General features: G+C 39.1%; 1 protein-coding gene across 14 annotated transcripts in view; it reads left to right on the top strand.

Moving 5' to 3' along the window:
* Positions 1–27,375, top strand: part of PSD3 (pleckstrin and Sec7 domain containing 3) — a 429,070-nt gene that overhangs the window by 315,405 nt on the left and 86,290 nt on the right. For all 14 annotated transcript variants that reach the window (XM_073218761.1, XM_073218767.1, XM_073218762.1 and 11 more), the window contains one exon: positions 10,350–10,543. In XM_073218761.1, coding sequence (XP_073074862.1) covers positions 10,350–10,543 — 194 coding nt within the window. The remainder of the gene's footprint in view (positions 1–10,349; positions 10,544–27,375) is intronic.

Here is a 27,375-nt window from a genome sequence, read left to right as displayed (position 1 = left end):
CACTGGGCAGGGACCATGTCTGACTTCTCCATGCCAGCCTTTGATACCGTGCAGATTAACAAAGTTCTATATTAAATGTTTAGTCACACTAAATGATCCTAGAATTACTAGTGTTTATCTGGCAGGCAAGTTAGGTAGCTAGTATCACATGTTTGTCAATTCTACAAACAATCTTTAAGCAGCTGCTTCTGTGCCTGGCTCAGTGCTGTGCCCTAGATATAAATATGAGAAAGACACAGATTCTCTGCTTAACGAGAGTACATCCTGGAGGTGGGTGGTACAAAGATGAAACAGAGAAATTGCAGTGAAGGGCGCAAGTGACCAGACTGCCTGGGGAAGGTCTCAGCTCCCTCACGTGGGACATTTCTTCCCCAGTTCCTTTGTGCAATTGTGCATTACTCATAACTTATCTGTTTGTTGAACTAGTTCTGTAATAGGCCGTATGCTGGAAATTTGGGGAGAACAAAGTGGGTAAGGCATTAAGGCATTTTCCCTGGCCTTAAGAAATCTTACAATCTAATGCAAATGTTTTTTTTAAAAAAAGTAGTAGTTACCCTCTGACTGGGATAGGGTGGGGGTGAGTTGAAGTGGATTGGATATAGAAGCGTATAACTTTATGTTGGAATTGTTTGACATTAACTACATGAGGATCTAGGGATAATACAAAAATAAGCAGAAAAGGGAAAGCAAAATGCAGCATTATTTATTAGGGAAATTATTGGGCTAACTTTTGACCTCCCATGTTTATTGCTGTTATGAGTATTAGAAATTTAGGAAATTACAACAGTATTTAGAAATCACAATAAATCCTTACCCTGATTTAAAAATATATTAAAAATTCATGTGTCCAGCCTCACTTTGAGATGCAATAAAAGTTGTACTTTTCAATGATATACTTCAGTTGTCCTTTCCCTCCACCCCGCTTTCCCTCAGCATCTGGCACACAGCAGCCACGGCCTTGCTTACCCTTACATGCAGTTCTCTTTAACTCTGAACAAGCATTGTTGCAACTTTGCATCATGGAATAATCTTTGCTATCCATAGAATAATCTTTGCCATTCATATTACTCTGTAGCTCACTTTACAAGAGCAGCTTAAAATCTCTGTTATCTTTGCTTCTCTGTGCCTGTTTTCTGCCTGCTCTTGCCTGTGAGATTGCCCTGGCCCATAGGTGGGGGGTGGGTGGCCACTGGCATCTCTCTCTCAGATCACATATTATCTGCAGCTTTAAAGTGTAGTTTGAAATACCAACAGTTATTGTTCAACTTCTTTATCATTTTTTGATTGTGAGCTTTAGTTATGATGAATCTCTTTAGGAAACAAGCACTGCCTGTTTATCAGCCAATCCCTGGAAGCAGAGAAGGCTGTCCTAAGATTTCTTCACTCTTCTCTACCACTGTGATTCACCATCAGCATCTGTGTGGGTTGTTAGAGAATGATGGGGACAGGCAGTGGAATAACAATTACTTGTTCTTTTATGTGGCACTTCAGTTCTTTATCCGGTCCAAGGGTCTGAATCTGAAATTGGCAGCTCGTTCTTAAGTCTCTCTGCTGTGTAGCCTCTGAAAGAAGTCTTCCTCCAAAAAAAGAGCCCCTGTGGGACACTTTCACTTTTGTAACGTGGTCCCTCTCCATATTTTACTTAACTCAGTGTTGATTCTTATTTTATTTTAGGTGATGATATAAATTAAAATGTCTCAATTGTTGCTCTACAGGAAATGGCCGTCTCAAAAGGATAACTTTATTTCCACTTGAGAGTTTTTCTTCTAAGTTCGACTGACTTAGATGGGCCACTCAGCGTGTGCATAGAATCATTGCAGTTCAGTTTTCTGGCTTGCTTTCTCTTTTGTTATAATTCTCCCTGATTTTCTATTTGCCAACATTCGAGTCCTCTGGGAAGAAAATTGAAATTCTCTGTATATACCTTTTATATTTGAGCTTGTATCCTAAAGAAAAGAGTGCTTCTTTGTCTTATTTTAAAATAGTTTTTACCTTAAGGTAAAATTATTTTATTTCCATAAAATAAGACAAATCATGGCAATTCCTTTTTGCAGTGAGTTCGTCTGTTAGATGACTTTATACTTCTGTTGCCTTAGTGAATCTAGATATATGAACTTGTAAATCAGGATAGTGTTTCTTACTAGTAGATCGAGACAAAAATTTTCTTACTCAAAGAGTTATTTTGGCTTGACACTCTTATGTGGTACTTTGATCTAAGACATCTAAAAGTAATTCTCATTTTAAGCTTTCAAATAGCCACCTGTAGGTTGATAATATATTAGAGAGAAAACTAAGACAAAGAGGACTTTCTGTAAGTTGGACAATGTTGTAGATAGAGCAAATACAGTAAATATATAAATAAAATTTGTGTGGGAAAAGATATAGAAGGGTTGATGTTAGGCATTTCTGGTAGAGAATTAACCATGGAAAAATTGGTAAAACTGTGTGAGATAGTTAACTCTTAAGAAGGGATCAAACTCAGTTCTCCACTTGGTGCTCATACTGGTAAACATTTTCTAGATAAGCATCATGCCTCATTGGAATACTAGAATACAGTAAGAGTTAGTATTCCCACTGTCACTGCTATCTGTTAGACTATCCTCAGTTCCTAACTAACATGGAGAATACTGCATCATGTGGACTCTTGGTAAAATAATAATTCTACTGTTAATATTAGATGGAATTCACAAATTTAAAAGACTATGAATATTATGTAAATCTATACATTTGGTGGATACATAAAGGATGTTATTGGTTTGATTGCTCTATTTATAAATTCAGTGAAAAAGCCTTTACAAGATAAAGAAAAGAAACAATGAGAGAAATGCCATAGTTATGAAAAAGTGATCCTTAACTGGAAGGAGATTTTGAACTGAAGAATGACACCACTTAAAAACATGTTAGCTAAAAACAATATTGAGCATGAATCAATCTCCTGGATTTTGGCTTTTAGAGGGAGAAAGATTTCAGGGTTTAGAATGGGAGGCAATTCTCTCACATAGCTCCCTAAAATTTAATTTGATTAAGTATCTGAATCATAGCTCACAATGTTTAATCTGTAAGCACTTAGACTTCTCAGTCATCTCAAGTGTGCTGAACTCCGGAATACAGGGAATCAGGGAAATGTGCCACTGGATTCTCAGCTTTAAAAGAGCAAGTTGCAGAAAAGATGGTGTCTGCTTTCTGTGTAACTAGCATCTCGCACAATGCTCAGATTAAGATGGATACTTAGACTTTTTAAGGATTTTATTGTTAACAGTTTTAATATCCATAAAGATTATGATGAAAGTGACAAATGTTGTTGTCTTTGCTTTCTTTGCTTCACATTATCTTGAACTTCAGAATATGCAGAGCAGACAGGTTGGTGAGCAGATGGAACATGGTTGTAACATTAGTAGCCCACGTGTCCCAGAGCAATTTTAGAATCACCGAGGTGCAGAGAATTATGGAACCTGAGATATAAGGGAAATTTTTTCTTACTAACATGCTGGTGATTTAGAATTTATGTCATCTAAATCAATTTCTAAGCCTCTGATTTTTGTTAAAGAATGACACAGGAAGAAAATGCATTAATTCCCAAATGCAGCATATTATGCAGTAGTGGTAATAGAGGGCCTTGAACTTTTTAGGCAATAGTTGTTTGTATTTCATTGAGCATTTTGTGTGTGTACGTTGTTCTATACACACATACCTCCATTTCCAGAGGTGAGAAAATTTTAACTAGCCAGATCACCAGTACTGAAGAAAGCTCTCTTTACTTGCCAATGAAAATTTTTCTAATACATATTTAGGAAACACCTAACATCGGCCTAACCCCAGTGTGCTTCCAATGACTCTTTTTTGTTGTAATCATCTTAACATGTACAGTTGAGTATTTCTTAATTTGGGAAGCGTGGGGCAGCCATTGTACATGTAGTGATCCTTTATTTAAGAAAGCCCACAGCTTCCTCAGAGCTAGGAGTACTTTCAGAAAATAAAAAAAATTTATTTTATTTTTTATTTAAAAGTTTATCAGAACTTTTAATTAACTGCATGCTTTTTTATTATTTAATTTTGGTAAGTACCAGAGACAGATCGGTTTTAAGCTCATGTAGTACTATGATGTGGCATAAAAGAAACCCCAGGACAAGTCAACACATTTTTTTTTATGTTCTTCAGTATATTTTCCAACAATCACCTGATCACAATATTGGGATGATATTCAACTTAGTATTCTGTTCCTACACTTAAGCACTATGTTCATTTTTTTCAAAACAGATTTATTGAGGCACACCTTACATACCATAAAGTGCTCCAGCTTAACTGTCTCTAAGTTTGCAGAGTTGTATTGCAGCCACCACAACCTATCACCCCGTCACCAGTGCTGCATAAAGATCCCCTGGGCTCGTGATTCAGCATATTTAGTATGAGCTCTTCCCTCCTCTCTGGCCCTACACTTATTTATGCACAACTCTATTGAGGCATAGATTGTAATAGTGTATTTTATTTTTAAAAATGTATTACCCATTATTATGTACATCTGTTTCCCCTGCTGGACTATGCGTCCCTCAAATGGTCTCAGTCATTTTGATATCCACACAGCCTGGCCACTAGAGACTCCTAATCACCACTGGACTGGCACAGACTCCCTCTTGTTGCCCACTGTGTGCCACAGGCACACAAATCTACCTGTTTAGGGTGGCTGTGAAGTTAAGAATTTAAGTTATGATGATGCTCATGGAGTTTGGTCCCTAATTCATTCTCCACTCCTGTCTTTGATGTTCTGGCTAGAGGAGTATGTACCCAGGGTACTGAGTCAAATGAAGCCATACAGCTGCTCTGTAACCCAGATGCAAGGCACCCTAGGAAGGTTAGCCTGGAAAATGCGGCGGGGAGCTGGGTGACTGCTAGTTATGCTGATCTCAGCCCACCAGACTTGAATATGTACTGAGAAACCAGAACCAACAGAGCATGGGCAAGGCTGGCCCACTGGGTTTGGCCACCCCGTGAGACAGGAGGGAGAGACTGCTCTGCGTGATGCTGAGGGGACTGCAGAGGTCGTGTGAAGTTTACAGTTAGAGGGTCAGGCTCACTGAAGGCTGAGACCAAATCACAGGACTAGAGATGCTTCCCTGCCCCCCACTACATTACTAAAAGGCTGTTTGTAGCTGTCCCTTTCACCCAGCATATCATTTCTGATTATCAAGAGAAAATTACAAGGCATAATAAAAGATAATAAACATGGTTTGGAGAGGCAGAGCAAGCATCACAACCAGACTCAGAGAAGGGATTTGGAATTATCAGATCAGGAATTTAGAACAATTATGATTAATATGCTAAGGACTCCAGTGAATGAAGTAGGCACATGCAAGAACAGATCAACAAGGTAAGCAGACAAATAGAAATTCTAAGAATCAAAAAAGAAATACTGGAGATCAAAAACACTGTTAACAGAAGTGAAAAATGCTTTTGATGGACTCATTAGTAGATCGGACACATTTGAGAAACGAATCTCTAAGCTTATGTCAATAGAAACTTCAAAAATGACAAAACAAAGAGATAGAACACTGGGGGAAAAAAAGGAACAGAATATCTGAGAATTGTGGAACAACTACAAAAGGTGTAACATTCACATAATGAGAAACCAGAAGGATACAAAGGAACAAAGGAAATATTTGAAGCAACAATGACTGAGAATTTCTCCCAAGTTAATGTCCTGGCAAACCACAGACCCAGGAACCCAAGAGAACACCAAGCAGCATAAACACTATAGGTGTAAACAAAAATGGCACCTAGCATTTCATATACGAACAGCAGAAAATCAAATATGAAGAAATAATGTTCAAGGACACCGGAGGAGAAAAACACTTTACCTGTAAAGGAACAAAGCTGAGAATTAATCCGATTTCTCAGAAACCATGCAAGCAAGAAGAGTGTATCAAATATTTTAAAGTATTGAGAGAAAAAACTCAGTAACCTAAAAATTCTATACCCTATAAAATTATTCTTCAAAAGGAAAGGAGAGACATCACCAAGGTGGCCACACAGGTCATTCCTTACTTCGCTCTCTGTCACAACTAACAACTATTCATAGACAAAACACTGCTGGGAGAATCCTAAATTTGGGAGTGAGGCTGAAGCACCTCCTGTACCATGGCGAGAAAGACAGACTGCATTAGAAGGGTCAGAGATGCAGCGACATGGACCACATTGCCCGTCCACGAGGCCAGCACACAGCATGGCGAGAGGCCTCCCCTGAGCCTGTGGTTCTTCCAGTTTGAAGAAAGATCTCAGGAGTGACATCCAGCTCCCCCCCAGCATTGTGTGACCCAAATCAACAAATTGTAAATAAAAAAGAAGACATTACAGCTGATACCATAGAAATACTAGGAATCATAAAAGGCTTCTGTGAACAACAACTATGTGTCAGCAAACTGGACAACCTAGAGTAAATGGAAAAATGCATAGGACATACAAACTACCATGACTGAGTCAGGAAGAAATAGTCTCAATAAACTAATGACTAGTAAGGAGATTGAATCAGTAATCAAAAATTTACCAACCAAGAAAATTCCAGGACCGGAAAACTTCACTGGTGAACTTTACCAAACATATAAAGAAAAGTTAAACCAAATCCTTCTCAAATTCTTCCCAAAAATTGAAGAGGAGGGAACACTCCCAAACTCATGAGGCCAGCTTCACCCTGATACCAAAGCCAGAAAAGTAAACTACAGAAAAGAATACCACAGACCAATATCCATGATGCAAAAATACCAGCAAAACAAATTCAGTGGCACATTAAAAGGATAATTCACCATGATCAAGTAGGATTTATACTTGGGATGCAAATATGGTTCCACATACGCAAACAAGTCATTGTGATACACCTTATTAATAGAATGAAAGCAAAAAAAATATGACTATCTCAGATACAGAAAAAGCATTTGACAAAATTCTACGTTTCTTCATGACAAAAACTCTCAACCAGTTAGGTATAGAAGGAAAATAACAACATAATAAAGGCCACATGTGATAAGCCCACAGCTAACATCACACTCAGTAGTGCGAGGTTGAAAGCTTTTCCTCTAAGGTCAGGAACAAGACAAGGATACCCATCCCTTTTCAACGTACTTCTGGAAGTCCTTGCCAGAGCAATAAGGCAAGAAAAGAAATAAAAAGCCTCAGAATTGTAAAGGAAGAAATAATATTATTTCTATTTTTAGGTGACATGATTTTATACATAGAAAATCCTAAAAACTCCACCAAAAATTCAGTAACATTTCAGGATACAAAATCAAAATACAAAAAATGGTAGTGTTTCTTACACTATCAATGAAATATTAGAAAAATGAAAACAATGATCCCATTTACAATAGCATCAAAAACAAGAAAATATTTAGAAAGTTAACCAAAGAGATGAAAGATCTCTACTTTGAAAACCAGAGGACACTGATGAAATATATTGAAGACAACATAAATAATGGAAAGGCTACTGTGCTTATCAGTTGGAAGACTTAATATTGTTAAATGTCCATACTCCCCAAAGGGATCCAGAGTTACCTGCAATCACTATGAAGATTCCAGTGGCATTTTTCACAGAAATAGAACAGTTTTAAAATTTGTTTGCAGCCACAAAGTACTCCAGATATCCAAAGTAGCCCTGAGAAACATCAAAGGTTAGAGGCATCACAATTCCTGATTTCAAACTATATGCTACAAACCATAGCAAATCAAAACAATGTGTACTGATGTAAAGACAGCCACTAGATCAGTGGAACAGAATGGAAAGCCCTGAAAAAAAAAACCCCACACATATAGTCAATTTTCAACAAGACAGCCAAGAATATAGAATGGGGAAAGGATAATCCCTTCAATAAAATGGTGTTAGGAAAACTGGATATCCACATATACAGGAATGAGGCTGGACTCTTATCTTGCACCATACACAAATATCAACTCAAAATGGGTTAAAGCTTTGACACCATAAAGCTCCTAGAAGAAAGCATAGAGAGTAAGCTCCTTGATGTTGGTCTTGACAGTGACTTTTTGGATTTTGGCAATAAAAGCAAAAATAAAAAGTATGAGTATATCAAACTAAAAGGCTTTGCATCGCAAAGGAAACCATCAACAAAATGAAAAGGCAACCCACTGAATGGGAGAGATTATTTATACTGTTGGTTGTAATGTGAAGTGCTATAGCCACAATGGAAAAATTTGAGCACCAAATTAAATAATTATAGTGTTTGATTATAACTCAAAGAATAAAATAAATATCCATGTGTCCCTTCCTGCAGAGGAATTCCAATGAGTAATGTGGAAGAAATGAGGGAACGACAAAGTCGCCATGAGATCACCATGATAATAATTGTCATAGGCAGGATCCCCTGATGAATGGTAAATTGTCAGAAGTTTAAGGAGAAACAGGCTATTTTCAAAGTCACAAAATATCTCCCCTAAATCATTTACAAAGGAAGACAGTAACTTCACCGTGTAGAGACTTGCTAGACATCACCTTGATCAAGTGTTTGAGGTTAATACCACCTGCAATGAAGCGTGGCCCCTGGCCTGGCGCACTGGGAGGAGAACTCGCTCTTGTATCCACCCAAATGCAGAGCCTCTGTCTAATCAGGAGAAAGTGTCACACAGACCTGCACTGGGGCAGCTCTCCAAATCCACTTGCCAGTCCTCTTCTGAGTGTCAGTCTTGAGGGATAAGGGAACATGACAAGTAAAGGCACTGTGGGGTCTTGGGAAGGGTCCTGAATGGAAAGAAATGATGAGAAAACTGATAAAGTAGGAAGTTTGATTCATAATTGTACACTGTTGATTTCTTTATTTTGAGATTTTTAGTATAGTTGTATGTTAACAAGGGAGACTGGGAGAGGGGCATAGGGAAACTGTGTACAATCATTGCAAATCTAAAATTGTCTCAAAATAAAATTAGAGACAAAATATGAATGTCTGAGGCCAGTACCATTTTCTTATATCTCACAATTATGTATCAAATACCAATGGAGAAAAAAGGCTATTATTCTCTGGTTACCAAACACTCACTTTTGGTGATTGTTACTTTTGTGATTTATTTTAACTGGATTTTGGTGGTGGTGATTTTGGTTGAAGTTTTTATAAAAATATTCAATAATTGAAGTTTAATAAACAATGAAACCAGAGGTGATTGACAAAATTAAAACAGGTGAACTAACACAAATTCTCTTTCTTTTTTAATTCAAGTATAGTTGATATATAGTATCAGTTTCAGGTGCACAACAGAGTTATTTGACAATTATATGCAGCACCAGATGCCCACCATGATAAGTGTGATTACATCTGTCACCATACAAAATTATTACAATACTACTGATGGTCCCTTTGCTCTGCTTCATACCCATGACTTACTTATTTTATAATTGGAAAGTTGTCATATGATTTCATTTACATGTAGAATCTAAAAAACAAAACAAATGAACAAATAAAATGGAAATAGACTCATAAACACAGAGAACCCACTGGTGGTTGGCATAGGGGAGGGGTGGGAGGCAGGGGCCAGGTGCTTTTATTGTGGCACTTGTTTCCCAGAAGTTTGTGAGCGCCAACTTTCCTCTTCCCTTCCCTTTACTGAGTGTGACCATGTTCTGCCTCCTTCACACTTAACATACATTATAATCCCAGAGGAAATTTAGCCCTGCTTGAAAGAACAGAGATTCAGAAAAAGGCTGGGAAATTCGGGGTCTTCTCAGTGGCTGATAGGGTGCCCCACACCTTTATGGCCATTTGGAGCTGTAAGATGCCGAAGTACCATGAATGGTGCCACCATCCTAACACACTGGCAGTGTTTCCTGGGATTTGATATTGGAGATACCTGGCTGTTTAACAGATACAGTTCAGTGCTGTTTATGGACTTAGTTTATACTTATTTGTTGTGTTCCATGTACACGGGGCCGTGCTGAGCTGTGGAGAAATCAGAAATCAAAGTCATGATCTCTGCCAAAGAACCCCCACTCATTTGAAAGAAAACAAACATGAAGGTAGGCAATGGGCAGAGAGAGCAGAGGCTTCAGAGATTTTACAGCATATCCTCACCATCTCTTCCTTTATCGCTAGACCTGTGCCCTTGGGATTTATTTAAACTCTCCCAAGTCTGTCTCCTTATCTGTAATACAGGATTAATTTAATGTCAGTCTTCCAGACTGTCATGCTCATTACTACTTGGCACCCAGGAGCCCCTTAGGAGCTGTCGGATAGCTGTTACCACCACGGCTGTTGTCACCGAGATCAATGGGCTAGTGGAAAACACAATAGTTCATCACACGGAATGACTCTGTTCCCTGAACACTGTGGCAGGTGCTCAGTCTTTGTGTCTCCCCCCTTTAGGGATGATGAAGAGAAAAAAAAGCCTGCATCGGAAGGTGCTGATGAGAAGGCCAATGGGACACACCCAAGGACCGCCGGCCGAGTCGGGGGCTCCACCAACCCGTTCGTGGGCATCCCGCATGACCCCGATGCTGCCGTGTACAAAAGTGGGTTCCTGGCTCGCAAAATCCATGCAGATATGGATGGAAAGAAGAGTAAGTGTCATTTGTTGTCATTTTCTATTTTATTTATTTCACCTCTAGGCTCAGAATTTAAAGTGAATTTATCTGAAGTAAAGTCAAGGATGAAAAAAAATTATGTTTATCCAGAGAAGTCCACTGAAGTTTGATAAAGCCTCTAAGTCAGAAATCCAGTGTGGCACCGGGTCATCTCCATGTAGAATTACAGCTCTTCAGAAATGGGAGATGACTTACAGATTATTCATTTCCAAACTTTTGTTCATGTATTTATTCTTGCTTCAACAAATAACTAGGCCTAAAAAAAGTAGGTCCTGTCTTCATGAAGTTGACATTCTTGGCAGGTGATGAGAAGGGTGAGCTAATGACACACCGGACTGCCAGTAGGGCAAGGTCCCAGACCAGAGCGGGGAGGAAGAATTGAGACCCAAGCACATGTGGAAGGGGGTCCCTGGCAGATGGCAGGTGCTGCCAGTGTCAGACAGCACTGGGGCCATCTGATGGCTCTGCGAAGTCTGACACGTGGTCGCATACACGCAGAAAGTGGGGGTTGAAGTTTCAGAGGAATGGAGTGTGTTCTTACGTTTAGAATAATGTTTGTAGAGTGAAGAGCAGTTTGATCAGTAGAACAGGCTGAGACAGTCTGTGTACACTCAGAGTCAACAGGCTGTACCTCCGGGGTGGCCCTCCCCACCCAGGACAAACAGGTCAGGCTGGGACAGTGCACGGCCTCCTCCGTGAGAGTCTGGGCACGTCTTCCTGGCGCATTAGCATATTCTGTTAGGTTACCGTGGGGAGGAACACTGTCATGGCTAGCTTTGACGCTGACACAATGCTGGACAGTCTTGTAATGTTTCCCACTTCCTGGGGAGCGCCTGCCCTACATTTCCTGTGTGTCCTCTACAGTGACCTGTGAGACCACGTAATTCCCTGGAACAGCACTGTGTCGGGTCTCTGGCAGTTGCAAGTGACACTATAACTAGCTTAGGAGCAAACGACAGGGGCACCTGGAGAGGAAGGATTCTCACCAGGACACTTTGTCCATTTCTGCATCGAGGTCATTTGCATGTCAGCTTTATTCTCTGAAACAGGTCTGTCTTTCATGGCTGAGTCTGTGATTATTAGCACCTGCAGAGCATGTGCTCAGTTTCACCACCAAGTAGGATTCTCCTTCCCTGTCTTCCAGTTTAGTAGATTCTGGAGCAGGACTCTGATTTGTATGAGGGGTGGAGCACTGTGATTGACAGCATCTACGTGGTTGCTGTGACAGGAGGAAGGTGCCCTTTAGAGAGAATCAGACACAATTCTCCAAGAAAGGGAGTTCGTTTTGGCAGACAAAGCAGCAGATATTTATGTCCTTGTTCCCAGGGTGCACATCACCGCTTCTTCATACATTGAGCTCAGACAGCGCTTTTGCCACACACAGTACAGTTTTCCGTTTATAACCACAGATACACTCAACTCTGTCCTGCATGCCATGTCTGAATGGGGCTCCATCTCCAAGGCTGCGCTTTGCTGGCTGGAGTCCATTTTCCTCAGGTAGGGACATAGCTTCATAACACAGGCTATTCGACAAAATAGAAATCCTTGACATACTTCATTTAAAGTGCTAGAGACAAAACCCAGAATAACTTCAGTTTAAAACGTCAGTTCAAGAAAATGCAGAGAAAGAAGAGAAACAGCCCTCCCTGTCTCAGCGTAGGTTACTGTGTCCTGCTGCGCGAGGGAAGCAGAGTCAACTCACCTAAGCATCTCTCATTGACTCACTGCCCAACCAACGGATTCACATACTTGGTGAACTTATTCCAGAGCATCCCTAGATTCAGCTGATTGATGTGTTTTCCTTTGTCCCTGTTTTCCTGGGCCACCTCTTGAGGATTATTGAAGAGAATTCCCTTGCTGGAAGCTCTGCTCTATGCAACCCAGTGCATATGAGGATAGGTTCAAACCTGGGAGTTCCTTCCCAGGTGAATGAGCATAGACCTCTTGTACCAGGCTAGGAGATTTCCTACCAGTAAAGCTCCTTTAAAAAGCCTTAGTGAACTCCTTTGAGGGCTTCTGGTTGATGAGAGCAGTTTCAGCATCTCAGGGCGTTTGCCTTTTTAGCAACTTTCAGAAGTCACACTTGGTATTACCCGCCTCTGCTTCTCTCTGCCTCCGCTCCTGCCTCAGAACACAGAAATAGATGCATCAGGTCAGATGGGGCAGCTGGGCCCCAGTTTCTAGGTTCCTTTCCTGTCAGCTGCTTTATTAATGGGTCTTTTCCACCTCTGCCTTTGGGAGGGGTTTTGGGAGGAGCCTCAAAGTTTCAGCCTTTTTTAATTCCTCAGACTATTCCTGGACATTCTCATTCCAATTTCTATGATTTTCTGAATTTGCTTTGTGTGGCTAGACAATCCAGCTTTTCCAGTGCAGCAAAGTACATAATTTCTAATGATTATTTACATACATTAAAATGTACCAACTTCAAGTATATAGTTGGACTTCTGAAAAATGTATACAGTTGCATAACCACCATCACAATCAAAGTGTGTAACATTTGTTACCCAGAAAAGTGCCCTTGTACTTTCTCCCCTCTTTACTGCCAGCCCGTGGCAACCACTTAGAAGCCTTCAGGTACTATTCCTTTGCCTTTTTTAGAATTTCAATAAATGGAACCATTCTTTGTGTCCTACCTGTCTTCTTTCACTTAGTGTTCTTTGCAGCTTCATCCATATTGTCATGTGCTGGGTGAATTCATAGTTTATTTTTATTGATGAGTAAGTAGTACATTCATTCCATTGTTTGGATATCCCACACATCACACATTCACCAGCCATTTCCTTTTTTGAGTTGTTTCCTTTTTTTGGTTATTATAAATAAATCTGCTTTGGACATTCACACACACATCTCTGCATATGTATTTTTTTTCATCATTTTTCAGGAGCTACCTAGAGTGAGGGAGTGAGGTTGCTTGTATGCTAAGTATATGTTTCACTTTATAAGAAATGTCGAGACCATTTTACCAGGTGTCTGTGCCATCCTGCTCTCCTGCCAGCTGTGCGTATCGTGTCCTCATAATAAAATGATCCCTTTGCCATGAAGTGACCCTCATCCTGGGCACACTCCTTATTTTGAATTCTACTTTGTCTAATATTAATAGAGCAACTCCAGCTTTTTTTTTTAGTTTTTACATGGTATACAGAAATTTTTCCTTACTTGTTCATTTTAATCTATGATCTTGTCTTTAAAACTGTTTTACATAGCATAATTATCTTTTTATTCAACTGAAAATCTCTGTCTTTAAATTGGAATGTTTAGACCATTTACATTTATAGTAATTACTAATGTAGTTGATTTTAAATCTACTGTTTGGTTTTTACTTATTCCGTCTTTTTTTGTGCCTTCTTTGGGACATTTTGTGTGTGTGTGTGAGTATGTGTGTGGTCCTGTCTCACTACTGGCATGTTAGCTGTGCATCTTTGTTTAATAGTTTCAGTGACTGCTGCACAGTTTGCACTGTAACACTATACTTGTCACCCTCTACCTTCAGTTGTTTCCATATCAATGTGGTTAGAGGCCCTCGTAACAGGTCGCTTTCCTTTCTCTCTTCTTAGCACTCATGCCGTTTTCATACACATTGACTGTGTGTATGTTTTAAAAGCTCCAGGTAGACTGTTACTGCTTTTGCTTTAAACAGAAATGTGTTTTTTACTTTTACCCGTATACTAACCATATCTGGTGTATTGGGTTTCTTTTTGCAGTTCCAAATGGTTCATTTAGTGTCTTTATTTTCTGTTCTATTTCCTTTACTATGTCTGATAGTAATTCTTGCTGTCAAGAAGTATTTTCATGTTTTATTGGTTTAAAAAGTTGATTTCACCTTAATTTTAAGATGTTACATGTTCAGTAGGTGTAGAATTCTTTGGCAGGGTTTTCTTTTGCTTCCAGTAATTTTTAAATTTCCATTTCATTGTTCCCTGCGCTGTGTGACTTCAGACAAAAAGTCTACTGTCACTGTTCCTCTATGCCTAGTTTTTCCCCCACTCTAGCTGCTTTCAAGATTTTTCTCTATCTTTGATTTTTAGCAGTTTTATTATAAGATGCCTTAATATGGTTTAATTTATGTTTTTCCTTCTCTGGTGTTTGTTGAATTCTTGGATTCATCACTTTGTAGTTTCTAACAATTTTGCACATTTTTCAACCATTAATTCTGTAGCACCCACCCCTTTCCTGGACTCTGGTTTCCCATATTGAGACTGCTTGGTATTACACAAAAAGCTGAATGCTCTGTTCAGTTTTTCCCCAATTCTTTTTTTGTCTTTTTAGTATTCTTCTTTTATTTATTTGTTATCTTTATTTTTATTGCTATGTCTGTTGCTACAAAAAAGTTTATTTCTAGGTCTTCAAGTTTACCACAGCATTTTTCATTTCATATATATAGTATTTCTTATCTTTGAAACTGCAACATGAATCTTTTATATCCTCCATTTGTCTCCCTAACAAGTCTGTGTTTTTTTTAGCATCCTTGAGCATATTTATCATATTACAACAGCCGTTTTAAGGTCTTTCTCTTCAAATCTCTTGCTCTCTCTCATTACTGGGACTGTGACATTGATTAATCTTTCTGCTGGCTATAGGTCATGGTTTTTGTTTGCATTCCTAGTAATCTGTGTTTGAATGCCAGATGTGACATTTTTCAGGGCTGCATTTAGTTGTGTTCCTTTAAAGGATGTTGGATTTTATTCTGTTGTGCAGTAACTCATCTGTAGATCAGGTGAACCCTGTAGAGGGCCGCCTTCACCCTCTGTCACGGCGAGCCCGAGGCGGCCTTTGTTCTGGGACTTACTCATCTCCCCACTGCAGCATTATCACTGTTCCTTAGACGCCAGCGCCCTCGTATCACAAAGTCTTCTGCTCTGACAAGAACACAAGCTATTCCTAGCCTTGCTGAGCTCTTGAAATTGTTCATTCCACTACTGTTTGGCGGGTCTTTCCCATGCATTGGATGACTTCCTTTCCCATAGAGCTCCAGCCAAGACCTGGGAGTTCCCCCGTGGTATCCAGAGCAGTCTCTGCGCAGCTGTCCCCTCTTGTACCCTGCTCCACAGGTTCTGGCCACCACGGCCTCCCACACTCAGTACAGCTGCCAGGCTCTGTTAGGTGCCCCCCTTTCACCACTGGTCTCAGACACTTTCTCCACGTAGGAATCTGGGCTTACCTCATTTGGTCCTTTGTCTTCAGAATCAGTCCAAAGCTGCCTATTATACACTGTTTGAAAACTTTGGTTTTATATCTTGTCCTATTTTATAGTTGTTACAATAGCATGGCAGCTTCTGTAGCAGTTAATCCTTCACGTGCATAACCAGAACTAACCTGATTACTGATCCCTTTTGTTAAGAAATTTCTTTCTAGTTGCCTCAGACCTCAAGGCCTAATAGTAACCAGTGATGAAAGTGATAAGGAATCAATCCTAAGCATTCTTACAAGTATTTGGAGATCCAAGAGGGAGTTGTTTCCATCCCAGCTAATCTTTGGTGTGCTCCACCCCTTCTTCCCACATTTGTCAGATTTTTAGGCATATCTGGTTGAACTCCTTTGTCTCTGTGTCAGGCTGCTGTTGCTTTTGGAATGTACCAGAATACCTTAATTGCTCTGAATGTATCTCTTCTAAGATATGGACACTGTAAGCAAATTTGGAGTACATTTTATATTATTCTTGTCTAATATGCTTTGAAATATATCACTTTTCATTTCCAATACATGAAAAGAATAAAAATGACAATGGAACTTTCCTGGAAGAGCATATTTATCCTTATGGATATGTATTTGGATTCATAATATTCAGTATAGCTGGAGCTCTACTGCATTTGCACATATATGTAAACATGACCAGGTTCTCTGATCACAGATATTACTAAAAGTTCTTAATCAGTGAAGATTTGGGTCAAGGCTCTGTGGAGAGATTAAAACCCTGATTAACTTGTCACTAAAGGACCACTTGTCCAACTCAAGATTTGGTATCTTTAATTTTTTTAATTAACTCTAATGACTCATTTTATCAGATTACATCCATAATACCCATATAAACATTTTAAAAGCTTTTCTTTGCTTCATTTTATTATTTTATTTAGCCTTTTAAAGGTATACTAAGCTCAGAAATTCTACCTCCAGGAGACAAATCATGATTAAAAGGAAATGTGTCTCTCATTGAAGTATTCATGTTTACCAGACTCATTAAATCTGACATTATGGCAAAGCTTTGAACCATCAAATTTGAAAACATAATTAACTTCTGGATTTTGTCAGGTAGAATGAAAAACAAAATTCAATGTAAGCTCTTAGTTTTATCAATCTGATGTGAGATATTTGTGGAAATCAATAAAGTGGGAACAAGGTACTCAAAATATGAGTGTTCTAAATGATGATAACACTGGGAATTAAGTGATTACTCAATATCTCAGTTTGAGTTTTATCCTAAGCAGTTCATGCATTAACTAACTTAATAATCACCCTGTGAAGCAGCTATTATTATTATCCCCACTTTACTGAAGAGGGGATTTGACCTTGAACAGCTTAGCCAAGGCTGTGGTGCAGAAGAGCAGGGCTTCTGGTGGGTCTAAAATCTGATTACAGCAAAGTAATGGTGGCATATTGTTAAAAGCAGTCTAAGAAAATTTGCTTGGAAAACATTTAAGTTCTGCATTTTTTTGTGTGTGGTCAGGATAGTGTGTCACTTTGTCGTGTTGTTTAGGTTACTTGGAGGTCTCACACCAGGGCCAGTGGGCCCTGAACACTTCTTTCATGGAGCCAGCACAATGCTCTGTTGTAAATGAATTACGTGAATTTAATCAGGCATCTTCTGGCTGACCATAGTTTCCGCAGCTCCTTGTGGTGTAGTACCAGGTCTCCTCACACAGTGACACCCCCAGGGCCCATTTAGGCTGACACAGCAGGCAGGAGACCAGGGCAGGCAGGTGGGCAAGACCATATGTGCTGCCCTTTGCATTTTAGTGGTTTTAGCGGGGCAGGAAATGTGCTTGTCCAGATTTTCTTACCACAGCCTACATAAGCTAAGGTGCAAGTAAGGAATTGTTTTCCTACTTGAATTAAGCACTCCTAGAGTACCTCAGACTGTAGTATATGAAGGCTTAGGTAAAACAGACTCTCTCCTTTAAGAAGCTTATATTTAAGTGTGATGTAGAGATGTTAGAAATGAACTCTCATTTCAGTGACGCAGTGAAGTCAGAATTCAAGTCAAGAAAGCAGACAAGCAAGTTGATCACTACACATTGTAATAGAGGGGGCCTCAACCTAGTGTCACAAAGCCCCAAATATTCAGGGAAAGTTCCTTTTTATGGGGTTTGTAAGGGGTTTTTAGGAGGGGTATTGTTATGCAATCAAGTGTTGATTGACACGTTAGCAGTGATGTAACCTAACTATTGCTGCACATGCTCTTTCCCAGAATTCTCTCTAATTGCCCACCAAGGGGAGCAAGACCACATGCAGATATATTTTAATGACTTTATAGTGAGGAGAAGTTACCTTAGGGAGCGCACCCCAGGAGCATGCCCCGCTGAGCTCCAGTGTGGAATGTCTCTGTGGTTTTACTCCTCCACTGGGGATTTTCTCACTGGTGGGAGCTGTCAGTAGTCCCAGCCTCTCCTCCCGCTTCTGCCTGGCTTCTGCCTCACAGAGAGAGTAACTATAGTCCAGGAGCCACAGTGCAATTTTTAAATGCGCACTGTTAGCCCAAGTACCACATAAAATGCTCACAATTAAGTGGAGGAAGTGCCGTGGGGACCATGCAGGCTTCTCCCAGTAGCAGGGCGCCCCCGGACAGTGGGACACAGAGCCCAGGAGGAGCAGTGTCAGTGTTTGTGATACTTGGTACATGACATGGACAGTGATTGATTCAGATAGTTAGGAACAGCAGAAGGGCTCCAGTAAATGGTACTGTGTGTGTGAGGGTGGGGGTGGCTGTGTGTGTGTGTGTGATGCCCCACATCTGTCCAGCCAGAAAAATTAGTTTCAGGTAGAGTAAATGTAAAAATTTGGAAGGCAAACTTGACATTTTTAGAAGAAAAGTGGAACAATATGTTTGTGACCTATGGGTAGAGAAGGATTTCTTAAATTTAGAAAAACAAAAACAGAAAAAAAATATTGATACATATGGTTACATTAAAAGTCATGATTTCTTTATATTAAGATTCTATTTTTAAAAGTTTTTTAAAAATCTACAGATTAAGAGAAGGTACTTATAGCATATTACTGGTAAAGGATTAATATCCATAATATAAATATAAAGATATCTTAAATTAGAAAAGACAACCCAAGAGAAAAAAGGGCAACAATTTGAACAGACCATGCACAGAAAAAGAGATTGATGTGATCAGTTAATACATGAAGAGATACTCAATCTCACCAATAATCAAGGATATTTGAATTAAGCACCTGATGCGATACCATTTCACATAGATTACACGGGCCAGAATTTGAAAGAATGATATTACCCAATGTTGGTGAGGATTTAGAACACTGACTGTTCTTCTGCCCTGTAGCTGTATCTGTGGGACCACCGCTGTGGAAGAGAGTTGGTCATGATTGGTAAAGCTGAAAGTACTTACATCTGCCTCTCAGCTAGTCCAATCCTCCGTGCATACCTACTGAAACTCCTGCAGCTTTACAAGAAGGGGAATAGTCATAGCAACATTATAATAGCTCAGAGAAAAATGGCCTAAAGTCACTTACTAAGAGATTAGATGGGTTTCATATGTTCATATAATAGAAAAACTATGTACCAGTGAAAAGCAGGGAAGTAGAGTTTCCATGTAGTGATGTAGATGACTCACAGACGTAATGTGGAATGAAGAAAAGCAACTTACAGAAGCATGTGCACACATGGTGCCATCTAAAGCATGCAGAGCCACACTGTGTTCAGTAGGAATGCATTCACATACCAAAACCGTTGAGTGTGGGCTAGTGGTAACAACCTCTGGCAGGGAAGAAACACGGAGTCAGTGAGGAGTACCCAGCAGGTCAACAATATTGATAATTTCTTACAACTTAGGTGATGGTACTTGAATATTTACTTTATCATTCTTGATAGCGTTTGGATGTCTTAATTAACTTTGTTAAAACTTGATTTAAAATGCCCAATTGCATGGGAATTTAGAAAGAGTAGAGGATATTTTCCTTGAAAACTGTGCAAGAAAAGTAACAATCAGAAAACCCGAAAAAAATTAGTAATCACCATTACTACAGTGAAATATTTTAAAACTTCACCACAGTTATAGAATCGTGGTTGTGTTTCACATTTAGAAATGTGAAAGATTTAATTGTGCAGTTACATAGTACAATGTAAATATTGTCCATCCTGACTCTGTAAGAGTCCAGTGAAAGAAGAGGAGAGGAGAGTCAGAGGAACATAGGGAGACGGAACTACGCTGCTGTACAGAGAGGACATTGCAAGAGGATGCCCATACCGAGGAACCCAGAAATTGTTGGTGTGCTCTTTGGAACTGCCGAGGTAGCCAATAGAGATGCAAATAAAAGCCTTGCACACACTTTGGGAAGCTGGAGTGGAGCGGTTCAGTTTGCTAAATCCTCTTTTCTTGCAGCAGAATATCAGTAGAGAATCTTACAATCTTTTGTTGACAGTACATTGTTTAGGAATATGATGAAAATTTAACTACCCAGAGAAACAGCCCAGGTGGTAAAAAGTGGTCCCTTTTGGCAAATGAGATTAGAAGGATTGTGAAAAAGTAAACCTAAGAGGCTAATTGTTTGGACATACCCTTTTAATAATTTTTTAAATATATTAATCCCACTGCATTTCCAGTGTAGATTGTTTAGGGGTTTTATCCACCTGAGATTTGTTTCTAATTAGAATTTCTAAACATTCATTGCTTTTTAAGGATGTGAAAACCATATTTAGTTCATCTTTCCAATCTCATTTTAAGTAGCTTGGATGAAAGTGCTGGGTGGCGTCTTGAGGTTAGGCGGCCTCACTGGGGTTAGGAGGGTTTACACGCTTACCTGTCAGCAAAAGTTTTGAGAATTTCATCCCACACGTCAAGTTGAGAGAGTAGAGGTTCTTTTGAGTCACACATTCTGAAAATAGAGTTTATAATAGCAATGCAGGCAGAATTCTTGTCTATTGTATAACATTGAGAACAGCGACACTATAATTAAGAGATAATAAAAGTGGGATGGTTTTTTCCCAGAAGACAGTTGTCTCCTCTGGTTAAAGAAAGATTCTTCAAGTGGAGGGAAATTATTATAAAACCAGGCTGAGGTTCTGCCCTCCTTCCCACTTGGCTGCCCAGAGGCAGGGAGTGCATAGTGAAGTGGTCTGAGCTGCTGATAAAGGTCAGAGGGCAGCCCTGGGAGGCAGCTCCTGGGTTCCCAAGTGGCTTGCCAAGTGGCAGTCTAGTTTGGTTGTCATTTTACCATTTTGCGGAGGAACGTCTCTTCACAGTTCTGTACTTGAAAGAGTAAATTTTAGGTTTTTAAGTTCCATTTTGATGGCTCATGTCTTTAATTTAAAATGCAACCTTTCCTGCATTGGAGTAAAGTTGGGTTAAAAGAGGCCACCCACCATTCTCCTCAAAAGCAGTACTTTGACAAGAGCCCATGAAACAGAAACTGCAGTCGTTTAGCACCAAAAAAATCTGTGTTCAGAATATCTGACATGTTTCTTTCTGACAGAGGAGCACACAGTTTTCACTGCATCTGATTTTTAGAAATTATTCTGTTGATACTGTTGACTCTGTTTACATTTCTGGTTTTGTTAATATTTAGTAGAAACAAGAAAATAATCTTGATGTCTCTCTTATGATTATTTAACACAGTGTGTCAAATCCTACAATAATCTGATCAAAATTTGAAATTCAAATTACAATACTGGTTTCCTTAAGGAAATAATTATGTTGACAGAAATTTATGTAAAAAATGGTATCTCTGGATGGTATGGATTTGAGAATTTGGAAACTAGATAATTCATTGATTCATTTTTATTTATTATTTTGTAAGTACAATTGACATGCAATACATTAGTTTCAGGTGTACAACATACTGATTCAACATTTATATACATTACAAAATGCTCACCATATTAAGTCTAGTTACCACCTGTTACCATACCAAGTTACTACAATATTATTGGCTATATTCCTCTGCTGTACATTATATCCCATGAATTAGTTATTTCATAACTGGAACTTTGTATTTCTTTATCCTCTTTATCTATTTCACCATTTCTTCCACTACCCTCCCCTCTGGCAACTACCAGTTTGTATTTAAGATTGTTTTATGGATTTTTTTTGTTCATTTGTCTCATTTTTTAGATTCCACATAAAAATGAGCTTGCATGGTATTTGTCTTTCTCTGTCTGACTTATTTTACTTAGCATAATACCCTCTAGGTCCATCCATATTGTCACAGATGGCAAGATTCAGTGCTTTTTAATGTTTGAGTAATATTCCACTGTATATGTACCACATCTTTATCCATTCATATATCATGGGCATTTAACGTTGCTTCCATATCTTGGCTGTTGTAAATAATGCTGCAGAAAACATAGGGGTGCATATATATTTTCAAATTAATGTTTTCTTTTTCTGTGGATACTCAGAGGTGGAATTGTTGGATCATACAATACTTATATTTTTAGTTTTTTGAGGAGCCTGCATTCTGCTTTCCGTAGTGGCTGCACCAATTTACATTCCCACCAACAGCACATGAGGGTTCCCTTTTCTCTGCATCCTCACCAACACTTGTTATTTTTTGTCTTTTTGATAAAAGCCGTCCTGACAGGTGTGAGATGGTATCACACTGATTTTTATCTTCATTTCCCTAGTGATCAGTGATGTTGAGCACCTGTTCATGTGTCTGTTACTACCCATATGTCTTCTTTGGAAAAATATCTATTCAGGTTATCTGCCCATTTTTTAATCAGACTGTTTTTTTGTTATTGAGTTGTAAGAGTTTTTTTATATTTTAGATACTAACTCCTTATCAGATATATCATTTGTGAATATATTCTCCCATTAGTAGGTCGCCTTTTTGTTCAGAAAGCTTTTTTTCACTGTGCAAAAGCTTTTTAGTTTGACAGAGTCCGATTTTTTAATTGTTGCTTTTCTTTTCCTTTCTTAAGGAGACAGGTCCAAAAAAGTATTGCTAAGACCAGTATTTGAGGGTTGACTCCTTTTAGGAGTCTTGCAGTTTCAGGTCTTACTTTAGGTCTTTAATCTATATTAGTTTATTTCTGTGTGTGGTAAGACAGTGCTTCGGTTTCACTCTTTTGCATGTAGCTGTCCAGTTTTCCCAACACCATTTATTTAAGAGACTGTCTTTTTCCCATTGCATACTCTTGCCTCCAGTCTATGATTGTGCTATATGTATCCAATTTTGTGTCATCTTCAATTGCTTTCATCAGTGTCTTATAGTTTCTAGGTCTTTCTCATCCTTGGTTAAATTCATAGATATTTTATTCTTTTTGATGCAATTATAAATGGATTATTTTATTAATTCCCCTCTCTGCTACTTCATTACTAGTATACAGAATGCAAAATATTTCTATATAAATGATTTTGTACCCTGCAACTTCACTGAATTCATTTATTATAGCTAATAGTTTGTAGATGGAGTCTTTAGGGTTTCTTATATTGTAGTACCATATCATCTGTAAATCTTCCTTTCCAATTTGGATGCCTTTTATTTCTTTTTCTTGTCTGGTTTCCAAATAAAAATGGTGAGAATGGACATCCTTGTCTTGTTCCCAATCTTGGAGGAAAACCTTCCGCTTTTTACTCTTGAATATGTTGGCTGTGGGTTTGTCATATATGGCCTTTATTATATTGAAGTATGTTCCCTCTGTATCCACTGTGTTGAGGGTTTTGATCATTAGTGGATGTTGGATCATGTCAAATGCTTTTTCTGCATCTATTGAGATGATCATATGATTTTATCTTTCATTTTGTTAATGTGGTATATCATGTTAACTGACCTGCATATATTGAACCACCCTTGTATCCCTCAAATAATCCCACTTGATTATGGCGAATGATTTTTTTAATGTATTGTTGAAACTGGTTTGCTAATTTTTTTGAAGGATTTTTGCCTCTATGTGCATTAAGGAAATTGGTATCTTGTCTGATTTTGGTACCCAGGTACTGTGGCCTCTCAGAATGAGTTTGCTCTTCACCTTTTTTGAATGGCTTGAGGAGGATGGGATAACTAGTCCTGGACTTTTTTTGTGGAGACATTTTTGATTACTGATTCAATTTCATTACGAGTAATCACTCTGTTCAGATTTTCTATTTCTTCCTGATTCAGTCTATAATAATTGTATGTTGTTAGGAATTGTGTGTCTTATCAATTTCTTCTAGGTTATCCAATTCCTTCATGTGTAATTGTGCATAGCAGTCTCTTAAAATCCTCTGTATTTCTCTGTTGTTAATTGTAACTTCTCTGCTTTCATTCCTGATTTTATTTATTTGGGCCCTCTCTCTTTTTTTCTTTTGAGTTTGACTAATAGTTTATCAATTTTGTTTATCTTTTCCAAGAACCAGGTGTTTTATCTTTTCTCTTGTTTCTTCCTTCAGCTCTCATCTTTATTATTCCCTCCTACTAACTTTGAGCTTTATTCATTTTCTAGTTACTTTAGGTTCAAAGTTAAATGGCTTATTTGAGATTTTTTCCTGTTCCTTGATGTGGGCCTGTATCACTGTAAACTTACCCCTCAGAGTTGCGTTTGCTGTATCCCCTAGATTTTTACCATTGTTTGTCTCCATGTATGTTTCTACTTCCTCTGTTTTCTTCATTGCCCTATTGGTTATTTAGTAGCATGTTTCTCAGCCTCAAGAACTTGCAGTTTTTCTTATAATTGATTTCTAGAATCATGCCATTGTGGTCAGAAAATCTTATCAGAATAAGATTTCAGTATTCTTTAATTTAATTGATCCATCCTGGAAATGTTCCACGTACATTTGAAAAGATTATATATTCTGTTTTTGGATGGAATGTTCTGTATACTATTAAGTCCATCTGGCCTAATGTGTCATTTAAGGGTGCTGTTTCCTTGCTGATTTTTTTATCTAGATGATCTATCTATTGGTGTGACTAGCTTACTTTTCATTTCCATTCGCATGAAATGGCTTTTTCTGTCCCTTCATTTTCCACCTGTGTGTGTCTTTAGGTCTGAGATGAGTCTCTTGTAGGCAACATATCGATGGGTTTTGTTTTTTTTATCCATTGAGGCACCCTATGCCTTTGATTGGAGCATTTAGTACATTTATGTGCTTACTGCCATTTTTTAAATTACTTTTTAGTTGTTTTTGTAGTTCTCTGTTCCTTTCTTCTCTTGCTCACTTGTGACTTGATGACATTCTTTAGTGTTACATTGGAATTTCTTTATTTCTTATGAATCTATTACTATATTTTGGTTTGTGGTTATTACCATGAGGTTCATATATAACAGGCTATATGTGCAGCTATTTTATATAGGTGGTCAATTAAGTTCAAGCGCATTCTTAAAGCACTACATTTTTACTCCCCAACTCCCATGTTGTATGTTTGACCTCACATTTTTTATGTTCTTATTTTGTATATGCCTTAAATAATTATTGTTGATATAGTTTGGTTTTATTGCTTTTGTTTTTTAACCTTCATACTAACTTTATAAAATGGTTGATCCATTACCTTTACTATATGTTTGCTTTTACCAGTGAGATTGTTTTTACTTTCTTAATTTTCTTACTTCTAGTTATGACTTTTTCTGCTAAAAGAAGTCTCTATGGCATTTCTTGTAAGACTGGTTTAGTAGTGATGAGCTTTAAGTTTTGTTTGGAAAACTCTTTATCTCTCCATCGGTTCGGAATGACAGCCTTTCCAGGTAGTATATACAGTGGCTGCTGGGTTTTTCCTTTCAGCCTTCTGGGTGTATCATGCCACTTCCTTCTGGCCTGCAAAGTTTCCACTGAAAAATCAGCTGAAAATCTTAATGGATGCCCCCTTGCACATGACTAGTTCCTTTTCTTTGGCTGCTTTTAAGATTCTCTCTTAAATTTTTGACATTTCAATCATGTCTTGGTGTGGACCTCCTTTGTGGCTGTCTTTGCTTCCTGGACTTCCAAGAACTTTTCAGCTATTTCTTCAAATAGGTTTTTTGCTCCTTTCTCTCTGTCTTCTCCTTCTGTGACTCTCTCATCCCCCAATAATGTGATGGTTAGTACACTTTATGATATCATAGAGGTCCCTTAAACGATTTTTTTATTTTCATTTTTTATTTTATCTTTATTTTCTTTGCCTTTCAGCTTACCCTGTCTTCCATATCACTGATTCATTTTTCTGTATTATCTATTCTACTGATTCCCTCTAGTGAATTTTCTTCAGTTAATGTATTCTTCAATTCTCATTCGTTCTTTTTTATATTTTCTTTCTCTTTGTTGACATTTTCAGTGTTTTCATCCATTCTCCCAGGTTTATTGAACATCTTTATGATCCTTACTTTGAACTCTTTATCAGGTAGATTGCTTATCTCTATTTTTTTGTGGTTCTTTGTGATTTTGCCTTATTCTTTCATTTGGAGCATATTCTTCTATTTCTTCATTTTCCTGAGTCTATTTGTTTCTGTGTATTAGATCAGCTATGCATCCTAGTCTTGAAGGAGTAGCCTCTTGTAGAAGGCACCCTGTTGTGCCCAGGCGTACAGAGCAGCTCCCTCCTGTTACAGTACCAGTGCTCCAGGGTGTCCCAGCATGGGCTATATGCCCTCCTGCTGTGACTGGGCTGCAGAGGCTGTGGCCATTTGGAGGGGAGGGCGGGGCTTTCCCCCAGCTTGGCTGACTGCTCTTCCTGGCTGTGGGCATGCTGGTGAGCAGAGCAACTCCCCACCCCAGTGGGATCCGCTTTTGGGGGACACCAGTCCATGCTAAGACCTCCTTCTGGGTGTGGTGGGACAGGAACCACTTTACAGAGGGTAGTCTGCCAGGGCAGGCATGTTGAGCAGGGCCTGTCTGCAGGGGAACACCCTGGTGGGGCCAATGGTGCTAGCAAGGCAGAGGACAAGTGTCACAAATGGCGCTTGCCAGTGCCACATTTCCTGGAGAAAGTTCCTACAGATCCCTACCCCACTGGCATTTGCCCTAAAATTAGTCGATAAATCTCCTTCGTGTATTTTCCAGGCTCTTTTCAAACCACTGCCTCAGTGCTGGGTCCTGGAGTGAGTGCCATAGCTTGCCGGCCCTTCAGAGCAGAGTCTCATGTCCTATAGCCCTCCAGCTCTCCAGAGTTAAGTCCTGCTGATTTGCAAAGCCAGGCGTTATGGAGCCATCTTCCCAGTGCAGTTCCTGGGCTGGGGTGTCCAGTGTGGGCTTCAACCCCGTGCTCCCCAGGGAGGACCTCCACATCTGTGACAATCCCTCCTGCTTGAGGGTATCTGTGCCAGGGTGTGGGTCCTGATTAGACTTTCTGCCCCCACTACCTGTCTTAATATGGATTTTTCTCTGTGGTTAGCTATGAGAGAGCTGTTGTGCTACCGTCAGGTCATTCTCAGAGGACTGTTCTGTATGTAGTAGTTTTGGTGTGTCCTTGGGAGGAGGTGAGGTCAGGAACTTCCTACTCTTCCCTCTTGATCCTTCCCCAGCATTGACTCATTTTAAAAATACTTTGGAACGCCAGTTGTGTGCCAGCCCACTCACTCTTGATGGGGAATCAAGAGAGGAAGAGGATATACCAGAGCAGGTGGCATTCAGCGGAAAGGGCATAAATTCTTTGGACACAAAACTCATTGATAACAGTATTCCAGCAAAGGAATACATCACCACCACCACCACCACCAGCATCACTATCACCACCACCACCATCAC

This window comes from Manis javanica, chromosome 12, assembly GCF_040802235.1.
Source record: "Manis javanica isolate MJ-LG chromosome 12, MJ_LKY, whole genome shotgun sequence".
In the NCBI taxonomy this organism is placed as follows: Eukaryota; Metazoa; Chordata; class Mammalia; order Pholidota; family Manidae; genus Manis; species Manis javanica.
The sequence above is the reverse complement of the archived record's forward strand: the minus strand, read 5'-3'. Positions and strand labels throughout refer to the sequence as shown.